Source organism: Barbatula barbatula, assembly GCF_947034865.1.
Source record: "Barbatula barbatula genome assembly, chromosome: 11".
NCBI classification, from domain to species: domain Eukaryota; kingdom Metazoa; phylum Chordata; class Actinopteri; order Cypriniformes; family Nemacheilidae; genus Barbatula; species Barbatula barbatula.
This window is the reverse complement of record NC_136774.1, coordinates 12037336-12052608: the sequence shown is the minus strand read 5'-3', so window position 1 is coordinate 12052608 and position 15273 is coordinate 12037336. Positions and strand designations below refer to the sequence as shown.

Sequence of the window (15273 nt, the reverse complement as noted above, 5' to 3'; positions counted from 1 at the left end):
CTGTGAGTAGGGTGATTTAATTTATAACTCACCTGTTTAACTTATATTAAGCCTTAAAATTCAGCAAATTGGGTAAGTGGCCAGTTAGGTTGAGTGACAAGGCGCCTCAGCTCAAACCACATTCCGCCTGTTTGCTCATTATCCGTGGGTGACACGTTACTAAAATGGCAACGGCCGGCTCCACCCACTTTAAGCTTCAAAACAGCTCATCAGAAACCTTGTCCATATGTTATACAGTCTATGGTCCTCATACACAGTCAGGGCCAGTGGTAGAATTCATGAGCACCAGGACAAAATCAGAAGGTTGGACCACTGTTTCTATACATCCAGCAGTATATATTCAATTTAAAGGGATAGTTCATCCAAAAATGAAAATTCATCATTTATTCACCATCAGGTTTGTTCCAAACCTGTATTAATTCCTTTGTTCTGCTGAACACAAAGATAATTGTCAGTAACCAAACATTCCCATTTACTGCCATGGATAGGGAAAAAAATACTATGGGAGTAAAAGGGGATGAGATCTTTTACTTGTGTTCAGCAGAACAAAGGAATTAATACAGGTTTGGAATAACCTGAGGGTTAGTAAATGATACATTTTCATGTTTGGTTAAACTATCCCTTTACTTTAATGATCTCCCTTGTCACAGGGTTTTTAGTGTTCTTAGCTATTTCTGTATTTTTTATATGGTCCTATAGTGGATGTATGAAGTTGTTTTTTTCAACTTAAAAGTTTAAGTTAATCACAGCTATGTATATTGTGTCTAAATGCCTTCGTAAATCTGAACAGTACAACTATAATGTTATATTTAAAAACATAACATTCATAAATATCCTCTCAGCATCATCACTACAGTCATGGTGAGGATTACTTCACGGAGAGCAGTCGGGGCTCGGATCTGTCTGACATCATGGAGGAGGATGAGGAGGAGCTGTACTCAGAGATGCAGTTGGAAGAAGGACGACGACGCAGCATCAACTCGCACAACACGCTAAAGGTATGGAACAGACACCCTACGGGCCGCCGTCTGTCTTGGGCGTGGGCTGCAGTGCCGCAGGCTAGAGGCTGGGACAGACGCAGGGGGATGGAGTATGCAGTGGTCAGTAGGGGTCCTCGGAGGGGGTACTATTAGACAGTTGCCACTTCAACAGTGTAGAATCTGTTTTTAGCAAAAATCTTAAGTTTTATCATTGTTTACTCAGCCTAATGTTGTTTCAAACCTGTATGAATTTCCTGGTTCTTGAGTTTAACTCTCTAATGACATGGGGTTGAGTAAATGGGTGAGTATTTCTTAAAGGTGTCATGAATTAAGAAATACATTTTAACACTGGCTTTTTTATATGAAAGCTCATCGTATTCAAACGAACATCCGGTAAGTGTCAGAACTGAAGACGTCCTTGTTACTGAAATGACAACTTTTATTTAAAAAAAAAGAGCCGGCCCTCAAAACTTGTTGTTGAAAATAAGCTATTATTTGTTGATTTTAATGTTTTTGAATGTAAAAACCATGTGAACGTCATAAGTAGACCTCAGCCAACATTCTAAAATAATTACAAAGGCCAGTTCATGACACCTTTAACGTTAGGCTGGTTTTCAGAAGCAGCGGAGGGTGTTAAAAATGGTAAAGCAATTGGGATTTTAATTTGGGGTTGTCTGATGTCCTGTTTAAAGTTTGAGCATCTGAAAGCTGAGGGTAGTTGGAGGATCTAAACAGATCACCCCATCCTCAGTCTCTCCTGGGTCCTAAAGGTGGGTGGGTTTGCACTGCCGAACTTCGACATCAACCATTTAGCTAGCTTTGTATAAGCCTGTCTAATCATACAAAGCGCAACACATCTGAATGGCTTAAAGTGCAAGTGCATTGCATGAGTAGAAGATCTGAAATGCTTTTATACACTCCACTTGTTTCCAGCTTTAGGTATTGCATCACTATATATTTATATCTAGTAGTATTAGATCTGGATTACTTGATGTTACAGTACATCTAGTAGATACGGTGTTTGTGTTTATACAGACAGGATCAAAGGATTATGAAACAGATCCTATATAAATACAAATTGCATATGACAATCCTACATGTGCAAATATACGTTGTGAATTTGTTTGCTATGCCTGAGGTGTTCCACATCGATTATAATGTATTTTTTTATCATTATTGACAGGTTTTTATATTTGTGTATTGCATAAGCTTGTGTAAAATCGGTTGTGGGACAAACTGTATCATGAGCTAAAATACACATATCATTCCGGGGCGTTTTGGGAATCTCATTTAAGTAACGTTTGCTTAAATGACACGATTATTCACTTTTGGTTTGTTTGTCTCATAGTTACACTTATGTTAAAATTTGCTTTGTTTTGTGTAATTTTCAATCTTGTAAATACGTGTCTCTTCACGGCAAATGTTATATGAAATCTAATACAGTATAATGCAGGGTTACAAACTGTACAGTATGAATATATGAGCAATAAATGGTATGTTGTATTTCAGTTTTTGTCATTTTTGTTTTGAATTATCTTTGGAGACCTGAGCGGCCATTGGAATTGTGGTATGATATATATTCTATAGATTACAAGATTCTGTTTTTGGGTATGTTTTAAATGTAGTGAACTATGCTGACATTCAGCGTGATGTCAAGATACCTGTCAAAACTTCACTTTCAACGTTATATTTTGTTATGAAGCAGTGAAACAAAACTATTGAAAAACAACTATTACTATTTATAATGTGGCTTCTCAAAGGGATAGTTCACACAATAATGAAAATTCGTCACCATTTAGTCACCCTCAAGTTGTTCCAAATCTGTATACATTTCTTTGTTCTGCTGAACACAAAGGAAGATATTTGGAAGAATGTGAGTTTTTTCAGTTCTCATGGACTACCATAGTATGAAAAATAAATAGGGTGTCAATGGTGCTGCAGAACTGTTTGCTTTCCTAAATTCTACAAAGTATCTCATTTTGTGTTCAACAGAATAGATGTAAATGATGTCCATGAACTTTTTTTCCCCAAATATATTTCTTTGTGTTCAACTGAACAGAGAAATGTAAACAATTTTGAAACCACCTGAGGGTGGGTAAATCAATAATTTTTGGGTGAACTGTCCCTTTAATGTAGTAATTTTTACTAACCAAAATATCTGTTAACAGTATTTTTTATTTCAGGTTACTGGCCCAATAACTGTGTATTACATACAAAAAGACAATAACGTTGTCACAATTTGCTTGGCAGACAAATCTCCATATTGTTTGTTTGTTTGTTTGTTTTATTATTCACTTGTAGTTTGTAGATTCTTTCCGTAGATTCCTTTGATCGCCGGTTATTGATTTATTTTTGTTCTGTGTTTGATAATTTCTCATCACGATTTTCTTTTGGGATTCTGCTTTGCCCTCCACAATTAATGTGATACTTTCCAATTCCCATTTTCTGTACGGTTTGCATTTCCTGACGTCTTCCGCCAACAGATTCCCTTCTGTTGCATGTCATGTTCATCACGGAATGAGATTGCATGCCCAACATTCGGCCATGACCTCCGATAACTAATTCTACCTTTATTTTGTCTTTCTTTTCCCATTTTGTTCTCTATTTGCACACTGTTTTATCTTCTCTGCCTGTTCTAACACCATCAAAACAAAAACAATCCCGATTTTAACTTGTTGAAAAACCAAACCTTTGGCTCGTCAATTACCCTCTCTGGCCTCCCAAAGGCGTATTACAGGCGTCAGGACCTCGCCGTGGAGCGTGATAGTTGGGATCTCCAGCGTGAGGTGGTGCGGCAGCGCTCCTTACGCTCCCATAAGCGGCTCCACAGCATCCCGGAGGTGGCAGAAGAGGAACCGGACACCGAGGTCATGGGCCAACGTCTGCGTTTCGAGGAAACCCATCCGGGCACTCCGTGCATGAGCCCCCGGCCTTATGACCAGGACTCTCGGCAGCCAAACCACCTGTCACCCAGCAAGTGTGTCCGTAGGCTGCAAAGGCAACGCTCCTCTCCGCGTTACACCTCCATAGATGAGAGGGCTCCCGGAGGTCCATGCTGGAGCAGCAGCAGTAGCAGACAAACCACCAAGAGCCCGGACAGCGGACTTGACTGTGGCAGTGAGGAGGAGGGCTCGCTCGGATACCGAGGAGGGTACCATTCCTACACGGGGGGCAGCCCGCTGCGGGTGGGCTCTGGCCACAACATGCGGATCATCCACAGCGAGGGGCCAGCGGAGCGTCGTGCGCTGGCTGCCGGCAGGAAAAGGAACCTCGCTCGACAATGCAGCATGGAGGAGGACTTCCTGGACGTCATTCCGGAGAGGAGGAGCATGCGGGAGTCGTATCATCATTACCACTATTATCCGCATCATCACCATCCTCAGCGCAGGTTCCAGAGCGAGGGCAGGCTGAGCGAGGTTGGCAGGACCTATCACGGGGACATTAGGGCCTACTCTGTTGCCAGGCTCAACAGGGCAATGGATGAACCCCTGGTGTGTGTCTCCTACCCCTCCTGTCATCATTCCGCTCTCCTCATCCACCTGCTGCTTTCTGTTCTCATCGACAAGCAATACAGCCATTCTTATTATCATGGTCTTCCACCCAGTCTCTCATTCGTGTGGTTGTAGTTTTTTGGTTCGTCTTTTGCGCCAGATGTTGCTTATAGTTTTTATTTTTATTTCATATATTTTGGTGTTGTTTTGATTGTTTTCTTTGGGGTGTTGTTTTAGCTATGTGATTTATTTGAGAGATGTGACTTTATTTGATTCCTAGATTGTCGAGTGAAATTTTGCAAACATGTAGTTTTGTTTTGATTACCTAAAGGCCATTTCTCAGCGTTTCTTGTTTCTGTGGTAAGAGATTTTTCGAATCAAATAATACTGTTGCTCACGTCACAGTCCATCAACTATATAAATAATTTATTTTACATGGTTAATGTACTTTAGAGCTTAAGGAGTGCAGGAATATCTCATTCAGCAAGGTTTTTGTACTACTATCAAGAATATAGACCATTTTGCATGATGTAAACACTGGTCCAGAATCACTGCTGTTTTCAGTTATTTATTTATTTATTTAATTAATAAAATAATTTTTTATCTTAAATATATGATAAAATCTTAAAAGATATTTGTTTAACATGTTCTGTTTGTTGTAATTTGTTCAAACATTAGAGTAGTGTTAAAAAACTGAAACAGGCAGTCCTTCTGGACCAACGTTGGACTAGCTTTGTTCACGTCTTCCGAAGTGGTCTATAACCAAATATTCAATATTAGTTGGGACCAAATGAGAATGTACAAATTATTTATTGACAAACGATTTGTGTTAACCATATTTAGAATAGGTGATATGTGGTGGTTATGGCCCTTACTACATATGGACATCTGTGGTCCATATATAGTAAACTTTCCAAAACATTCCCAGACGTTCACAAACTGATACGGTGCAGAACAAAAACCAAAATGGTCTTTAATTAAGCATCTGATTTCTGCCAAAACCCTGCTCATATTGTTGTCAGAGTTTGTTTATGTTCTGATTGTTTATGTTAAATGTTTTGCTGGGTTCATCCTCCTTGTTTTGATTCTCACCTGGGACTAGAATTTTTAGAAAGTACCAAACGTATACATTTTTTGGGTTGAATGAGATTTATTGGATATATCCCTTTATGTAGAAACCACACGTTTAAATAACATTTCAATGTTTGCTCTTGAAGATTATAGGGAACTCTCCCTCAACAGGACGCTCGGATCGATATGACAACCATGGCCGTAGGATGAATCACGGCTGCCCGCCCCCTCAGAGACGACCGATCAACGTTCCTTCCATTGGTTAGTGCAGTCACATGATGCTTGGGGTCTACCTGCCTTCCTCAGTCCGGGTCACACCTATTGTCTTTTCTCCATCCCCCCTCTCCCTAATTTATTCCATAATACGGTAACAGTTATGGTGTCAGTACGCCCTGAAGTCTCTAAAAGAAGTTGTTGAATCTGTGGTGTTTATATCACTTCAGATTCACATACTGATTTAACTTCATTCATATGTGTGTTACAGGCCACACTATCACCTATAAAATCATCATTATTTCAATCATTGCTGTTTTCCACTGAAGCACTCAAGCATGTCAGCTGGTTTTCAATCCTGTTCTAAGATCAACATGCCATTTTTTCATTATAAGAATGCCATTCCTGGTCCTTAATCGTTTGGTCCTGGACCAAATGTCATAATCCACAACTAGAGGGGGTGTGGATGGAATACTAAAAATGATTGGTGTTTCCATAGAGATCACCGTGGAGAATAACAGTGAGGGGAGTGAGGGGAACCTCTCACCTAAGGACGATGTTTACTATGCCAGTGTAGCCCGCCACAGGAAATGGCCCGCACAGCGAGCAGAACACCGATATGGTATGTGGCAAGGGCCTCCATGGGAAAAAATGATAAACAATACCAAAACAATTGAGCTAAAATATCAGATAATTGAAGGTGTATTTTGATTACAAGAAACATGAAAACAGAACAGAGGCTGCCCAACGTGGTATAGATGTGCTGGGCACCAGAGCAGTCATTTATTGAGCTACAGTGGCCCCAAAATAATATCTGAAAGCTTTTAATGTCAAAACATGAGATGTTTTAGACAATTAGGTATTTGTGAAGATCTGCTTGTCAGACATTTGTATAGCGTGACCCTATAATCTAGTAGAAAATGGTCAAATCTTGTCACTGGGGCGGTTACCTTTAAAACAGTCCTATTATTTACAATTGAGGGACAGATGTGTATACATTTGGTACCAATATGTACCTCTGGGTTGCTAATATGTAACTTTGAAGAAGAAATATGAACTCTTTACATACTGTACATTTGCAAATGAAGAATTTATTTGCAAATAATTAACGATAACACTTTTGCGTTTTATTGTGTTTTTATTTACTATTACTTAATTAAAACAACTCAACTGCAGTTTAATTGATATTACCTGGAATGTACAATAGAAACATAATTGTAAATAAAAAAATATGAAGTCATCTGTTTTGCAAATAAACATATACAATATATGATTCATGTACACAATTATAAAATATTTTGCCTAATTTTAGTAATCCTTTCAAATGCGAATAACATGAATAACGAGTGCACAGTAGCACTCTCATCTTACTATTTTTAACTACAAAATGTGTAGAGGAATTCTACAGATATACCTTTTGGGGCTGCTATATTTTCAATTCAGCCTTCTACTTTAGGTGATTTGAGTGTGCCGTAAACCGATAAATGTTTGTGTAGGCTATAATCAAGAAAGGGTTATGTATTGATACAAATATCTAAACCACTTTCGTTTCATATTTGTTTATTTATTTGTGCACTTTATTTTTAGTTTTTTAGTTTCACATAATGAGCACTAGGTTGTCAGTCAGGAATAGGAGTTTCAGTTCCCTTCCCTGTGTTCTCATTGTGTGGCCTAAAAACACCAGACAGTGTTTGTGATGACACACCACTCCCCCCAAATTGCTTTCCTTTTTGTTTCCCCCCATCATTGCTGAGCACGAATTAGCATGGATGTTAGTCAGTGTATCAGGACACCTCATAAGCTTAAAGATCTGAAGCGCTGCTTGTGAATGTTCCACACATGTTCATCTCAGTTGTAGGGCTGTTAAGCTCAGTTTTGACAGCTTCACTTCCAGTTTACTGGGATGGTCCACTATTTACATCATCTTATTCTGGAAAATTATTAACCTTAGAGGCACAGAATTTTTACTTGCAGTATTTAATCTGCATTTGTTTGTTATTTTTTCAATAAAACTCTTTATAAGATCAAGATAGAACATATAGCTTTTACAAACATGAAAAGCATAGAAACTAGTCGAGTAAATGCAAACCTGAAACATATATTTGTTTATATTTTACAAAACAAAAGAAATCAGCATTTGGTGGGTCTATCAGTCATTTTTGTCCAGTTATGTTCTTTTAAAAAATATATATAAAATAGCTAAATAAACTCCAAAAGAAAGATCATGTGACGATATATTTTTCAGTTTCTAAACCAGATTTTTTGTTTTGAGCTGGTGTGATAAAATAAATGAATTTTGACTGTCCATATATAAGTCACTGCTTGGTTTATATTGGATCATTTCAGTTAACTAGTAAGTTGGTCCATGTCTGTGTTAGGTCTGTGTGTTTTGCCAGTAAAACAGCAATGTGTTTATCTCAGTTTTTTATGCATGACATCTTTTGAATATGCTTGTATGGTGATTGCCGGTGGTTTTACTAAACAGAGAAAATTATATTTCATGGTATGAACGTCATATAATAGGGTGTGACACATTCATTAGGTATGATTAGTATTTTAATCAGTTTATTAGGTACTGTATTTAGTTTTTAGCAAAGTCGTGCTGCAATGTCATCTTTGCAAATTGAATCCACTAGTCAAGAGTGAACTGATGCTTCTGAGGGCATGCAAATCAATTTTTTTATGATTTTTATTTGAAAATGTAGACAGAAAGACTACGGCATGGCTGGGTTTGGATCTGTTATTTGGGTTCTCTACTTTGCAGATGGTTATGGAGGCCGAGAACGGAGGTCTTCAGACTATTATGAGTTGGAGCGAGACGACCTGCCACGATTATTTGTCGCCATGTTTGACTACGACCCCCTGTCCATGTCTCCCAACCCTGATGCTGCTGTGGAGGAGCTCCCGTTTAAAGAGGGCCAGATCATAAAGGTTCGAAGTCAACAGACTATTTTTAACGTGTGTTTGTCCTCATTTAATTTCACCAATTTGAAGTGTTGCTTATACAGTACTTCACTTCAAATATTTGCTTTAGTTCATAATAGCTGTTTTTGTTCGTTTACATTTTCCATGTGAGTTTTGTTTAGCTGACAAATTGTGTAAAAGTGCATTTACATGTTCCTGCTGTGTTGTGCAGGTATTTGGAGAAAAGGACACAGATGGATTCTACCGGGCGGAGGTCTGTGGCCGCAGGGGGCTCATTCCCTGTAACATGGTCTCAGAGATCCACACGGACGACGATGAAATGATTGACCAGCTGCTAAAACAGGGATTTCTGCCTCTCAACACCCCCATTGAGAAAATAGGTATGAGCTTAGTTAGCTTTTAAAGTCCCCCGTGCTGGACCCTTGCCATCTCAGCCTACTGTACTTCATTTCCCCTCATCTATAATCTTTCATCAACTCCCTCTTTTTTATGTTGTATTTCTTTTGAATACAGTCTGTGCATTGCTTGCCTTTATTGTTTCCTCGCGCTCTCCTTCATTCTCTACTTACTCTTTTCTTTTCAAGTGAACTGTAATAGGTTCAGAGATGGCCGTTCAATTAACCGCAGGTCCCGGAAATCCAAGAGAGGTTTGTGCCTCTTCAGAGTTTCTGTATCAGTTTCATTCAGTCCTTTTTTCTGGTTTTCATTGAAGTGGCTTTTTTATAGCTCACCTCTGAACTTTCCTTTGGCTCTTGAATGACACTTTAATTGTGAGCATGGCTTGTTCGTCACCCATGACACTTCAAACTAATAGAAATATTTACTTGGGATTTACACTGTGACCCAAAATCTGACAGTATGAGTGATAATGCTCATGTTATTTGTTTGTGTCTTGTACTAACATGTTTTATTTACACATTATAGAATCAGCGTCCGAGTAAAATATATGCTCCTGTTGGTTTAATAACAGCATGCGCTGGCACGGACTCCATGCATTTTAAACTTTTATTTCCGGATTCAAATGTGTTTAAATGTTGTATCACACCTGATGTTTCCAGTGACACTACTGTATTTGGTGCTGAATAGCGAATATCAGAATTACAGTATATACAGCCAGGGAAAGAATTAAGAGACCGTTCCACATTTTCACTTATACAAATAATGTGTATGTTTAATATCAAATAAATCCAACATCAGGATTTCCAACAGCAATGTGAAAGACTGATTTTTTGGAAATGAACAGATAATACCCTCCATTGCTTAAAAGTGAAAATAAACTTGTTTTCTTTGCAGTATTTAAGTTCTGAAAAAATACAGAGCATTTTTTCTGTTATTTTGACCCGCTTCTCCAGTTTTCATTTTCTGTAAAAAAGAACAACAAATAGAAACTGTTTTTATTAGAAATTTGGTAGAAATATTGTTAGTAGTTCACAGAATGACACAAAAATGAATTTTCCGCAAACACAAACCTATAGATGGTAAATTTCCGCAGCTGTAAAATGTCTTAAATAATTTTTCACATCATGACTTGTGTATTTGTTTATTTTGAGTAATTCAAGAGAAAAAGTTTTGCATGTGTCACAGAAGAACAACCGCACCATAACAAGCAAATTGATCCTTACAAAGGCTTTGTTGTAGGTCTGTCTAATCTGCAATGTCTTTTTCTGTCCATTTATTGTGTAACTTGTCCTCAGAGCGGAACAAGAGGAGTGGAAGGCAACACCAAGTTTCGACGCGAAGAATGGTGGCCCTGTATGATTATGACCCCAGAGAGAGCTCTCCAAACGTGGATGTGGAGGTACAGACAAAAATTGCCCACCAAATAACGGTCAGCCTGTGTTGTTTCGTTGTAGGGTAATCATCCTAATCGGTTTACTTTAACTGTCTTAATCTTGCAAATGAAATCATATTTTAAAGTACAAATGAGAAAGCATTTAATATTTGGTCTTTATCGTCGACATTTAAATGGAAAGTTTCCAAAATTACAATTACGCACTAGTCCAGATCTGTGTAAATGTCTTTGTTTGGTTGAACACAAGAGAAAGATATTTGAAGGAAGGCTTGTAACCAAACCAATGGTAGTCAAAAGTTTGCTGTCCTACATTTCTCAACATATCTTTTGTGTTCAACAGAAAAAAGAAATAAAATATAGACATTTTCCCTACTATGGTAGTCAATGGGGTCTTCAAACTGTTTGGTTACAAGCATTTTTCCAAATATCTTTCTCTGTGTTCCTCAGTCGAAGATGTTCATACAGATTTGGAGTAAATAAAGGCAGAATTTTCTTTTTCGGGTGAACTGTCCCTTTAACATCACTTACTGTAACAGTTCACAGATGAAAACCAATGCCATAGTGGTAAAGTGAACGGTTTAATAATCAAAATGTGAACTCAGGAACAAAAATAGGGAAATCCAAAAACAGGGAAACATCCTAGGGAATAACAGTACAATCTGCAAACATCCACGGGAGCAAAATACAATAATCCAACAGATAATAAACTGCTACAGAACTAGTAAAAACGAAATACAACTAGACCAGACAACAAATACTGGGTAAAGGGAGAACAGAGTGTCCTGTTGATGAGGTGCAGGTGAAAGTCATTATCATTCGGGTGAGCGGAACAATCAATATGGCCGGAGGAGTGCAGGTGCAAAGCATTTTGGGGGATGTAGTTTGTGAGCTGTTACACTTACAAGGTGGAAAAATGCTGATGCATTAAATAGTGTACATTCTTGACCAATAAGTCCAGAATAGATTAATTACAAGTCAAATAGACTAAACCAATTGCTATGCCAAATGATTAGGCTGTTTATGCATATTTGCATCCGTTTCACTTTGAAAATGCAATTTCATATCAAATGTAAATTATAAAAAAACGTTTGAGTAGTTCTTGGGTAAAACACAGATTCACCAGTAAACCCAGACAAAATGTCATCCAGTGCTATAAAGAACTTGCAGAACAAACCAGGTTGATGCTCAGTAATGAATGGAATCATATCATTAGCATTATAAGTCTTTTCCACCCCATTGTCACTTACTGTCACCTTTGCATTGACCCTGGCACACAGGCCCGCTATGAGGGCAGCTTGCCGAGTGAGGAGGTGAGTGTGGAGAGAGAGACAGTGAGTCTAAACTCACTGGGCTTGTGCCAAATGACACTCTATTTCCTGCTGAGGGATCTCACTGCACTGTAACAGCACATGTACTGTCTGTGGATCTCTCACTCACACGACCCAAAGCTCATAATGCAATCAAAACACATCTGCATTTCATACTTAATGGGTTCAGTTTGAACATTTATGGCCTTCATAATTTGCCGTAATGATTCTCCTAGAAACGGCATAACGGGACGTTTCATTTTCCGTGATGGTAGTATCAGTGTAATGCTATAGTGAATAAAATCTGCATTTAAATGGATTAAACTGTGCACGCATGCTTCTTACAGTTATTATGAATCATTATAATGCATTTATGAAGGCTTTATGTAGGGTTGTTTTTTTTAAGTGCTGTAAGTGGGTGAGTTCCTGTTAAAGGAATAGGGAATGGTTATTTGTGACACTGAGATCTTTGTGTGTCTGCTTTTGCTGTTGTCGGACTGGGGGGGGACACTTAAAAGTTACACAGTCACTGTGGTTTATTATCACAACTCCCAGTTTGAATGAGAGGACGGCTTGTTTTGATTGATCTGTGTTTGTAGTTCACATGTTTGGTGTATGTATGTTGTTTGGACCTGAACTAAACATTTTGTTTAAAATAAAAAAATCGATTATGTTCAAATCTTAATAGATGATTTATTCAATTATTTGTTTATATTGATATTAAGCTTGTGTAGATTGAATATTACATGAAACATGTTTTGGATGGGTGGATTGATGGATGAAGAGAGAATAAAAGATATTGAGATGGATGGATGGATGGATGGATAGATAGATGGATGGGAAGAAAGAAAGAGATATATATGGGTGGTTGAATACATGAAAAAAGATAGAGATGATTGACTGGATGGATGGAAAAAAGAGATATGGATAGATGGATAGAGATAGAGATAGAGATAGAGATAGAGATAGAGATAGAGATAGAGATAGAGATAGAGATAGAGATAGAGATAGAGATAGAGATAGAGATAGAGATAGAGATAGATGGAAAGAAAGAAAGAGACATGGATGGACAGATGAATGAATAGCAAGAGAAAGAGATGGATGGATGCAGGGAGAGAGAATGAAAGGGATTGAGATGGATGGATGAAACGAAAGAGATAGAGATGGAGATGGATGGACGAAGAGAGAAAGAAAGAGATTGATGGTAAGAGAGCAAGAACGAGATAGAGATGGATGGATAAATGGAGATATGTATGGATAGATGTGATGAAGAGAGGAAGAGAGATAGCGATAGATAAATATAGGGATGGGTGGATGAAGAAAGAGAGAATAGGAACGTATGTATGTATGGATAGATAGACAGCTCTGTGACAATATTTTTAATCAAAACTAACTAGTTTATTTTTTTTTCTCAGGCCGAGTTGACGTTTTGTGCAGGTGATGTCATCACTGTGTTTGGAGAGATTGATGAAGATGGCTTTTACTATGTAAGTAGACTATTGTATTTACCCCATCGGTGTTTCATTGCTAGCCCCTCTCTTGTATTTTTCAGATGTTTTCTCAGTTTCAGTGGATCTTTTGTCATCTTGAGATGAATCCCGTTCCACATTTCAGCTTTAAACACAGTGCTAGTAGTCTGGGATTTACATCTAAGTGGGCTCATACAGTAAGTGCAACTTCTGTTTTTCTTTTAGGGAGAGCTTAATGGACACAAGGGTCTAGTCCCCTCCAACTTTCTCGAAGAAGTGCCTGATGACGTGGAGGTTTACCTCACCAACACCCCAAGCCGTCACCCCCAGGACCACCACCCGTCGCGGACAAAGAGCAAAAGGGTACATCCTGTTTCACACTAGTCCTGTCATCCATCCGCTCTTTTTGTAATCTCCTTCCTGCACCGCTGTTTTTTCCCTCTTCTCCGTCTGTGTTTCTGTTGTGTGACCGCCGGTTGCTTTTTTTGATGGATCATTCGAGGAATGCAGAAAACAAAAAGGAAATGGAGACAGTTGCTAAACCAAGAGCTGGCCATAGAGACGTACTATGAAGCATCATAATACAAGGCTGACAAGCCTTTATTTTGATGTAAAATGCTCCATTCAAGGAGAAATGAACTGTTATTGAAATTGCATATTCATAAAGCATTGTTTGCAAAAAAATACACGCAGAGGGACGTGTCAGATTTTTCCTTGTTTATTGTGATCATTTATGAAAAAAAGAAGCACTAAAATAGACTTTATTATTTTTTACCTAAGTGAGAAGTGAAGCATTGTAATAGGTGCTTTATGAATGTACCTGTGTTGAAACGTGAATCAGTTTCTAATAGAGGAGGTAGTTTTGATGTACAGACAATTGAACCCATGTAGAACTGTAAAACATTGCATGCTTTTATTTCAGAATGCTTCAAAAAGACAGTGAGACTTTTTTAAAGGATTGAGAACGGTTAAGAAAAAACCAGAACAAAACCTAAAACCTTTTGTATATGTTTCCAAAAAAATTGTTTTGTATATTGATGATATATATATATATATAAGACTATCAAGCATACAGAAAGTCACAAAACATATGTTTGCATAGTAGAAAGAGATATAAAGAATGATTTTATGTGTAGATGTAGATATTGTACAATGGTCTGTAAAAAAAGAGAAAATATAATGATGGGCGTTCTGCTCGAGTGTCAGGACCCATCGAGATTTTTCTGTACTGAAAGTTTTGTGAATCTTTTCTCATAGTCATTGTGCAGACGACTGAGATGCATTACATCACTGCATTGTTTTTTTTTCTCACCTGCTTGGCAAAACAGAAGAAGAGTGTTCATTTCACTCCGTAACGGCTCGATATTGATCACGTAAGTGAGCAACTGTGGATACCGCACGTCATGTCGTCCCTGTCTAATGCAAAGACGCTGGTCCTTATGTGGCTCCTGGTCTGGGAAAGATATAGATCACGCATAGGATTTCCAATGAAAAGATGTAAAGCGACGTGTGTTGCTTTAGGTGCAAAAACAACCGCAGATATTCACAAAATCTCTCGTTCATGCTGATGTATATGGCATTTTCCACAAACATTGTTTGGTATACTTCTTAGTGTCCCATTACTTTATTTTGTCCATACTTAGCTTATGCTACAGTTATATGAACATGAATATATGTTTATGATTGTTGGAATTGTAAAATACAAATAAATAATTATATCTATTAGTTGTTTAAACATTAAGAATGTGGTGTTCACATAAATACAGTTTAAAATGTCTTATTAAAGGATTTTAGTGTTTTTCATTTATGCATGTGGTGAGACCTCGATTTATCTTTAGTTTTATAAATTTCCCTGACATGCTTAACATTTACTTTACAAATCTATATTATTTTAAGTGTTTAGAAACAAAGTATTTTAGTTTCTTTGAGTTTTGGTAAGTTATCATGTCATATTTTTGCTCTATAATTTTGTCTTTCTAAATTAACAAACTTATTTCTCCTGTAGGTCAAATACAGCATACTGTA

At 37.8% G+C, this 15273-nt stretch overlaps 1 protein-coding gene across 1 annotated transcript in view; it reads left to right on the top strand.

The window, feature by feature from the left end:
* rimbp2b (RIMS binding protein 2b) overlaps positions 1 to 14621 on the top strand; it is a gene marked incomplete at its 5' end in the record, with an annotated part of 90596 nt that extends 75975 nt beyond the window's left edge. Inside the window, 12 exon segments of the mRNA XM_079467250.1 lie at positions 843 to 998; positions 3707 to 4471; positions 5689 to 5803; positions 6255 to 6377; positions 8520 to 8686; positions 8892 to 9060; positions 9265 to 9327; positions 10375 to 10478; positions 11750 to 11782; positions 13195 to 13266; positions 13474 to 13611; positions 14577 to 14621. Of these exon segments, the coding sequence (XP_079323376.1) occupies positions 843 to 998; positions 3707 to 4471; positions 5689 to 5803; positions 6255 to 6377; positions 8520 to 8686; positions 8892 to 9060; positions 9265 to 9327; positions 10375 to 10478; positions 11750 to 11782; positions 13195 to 13266; positions 13474 to 13611; positions 14577 to 14603 (1932 nt within the window). The 3' untranslated portion in view covers positions 14604 to 14621.
* Between the last annotated feature and the right edge of the window lie 652 nt (positions 14622 to 15273).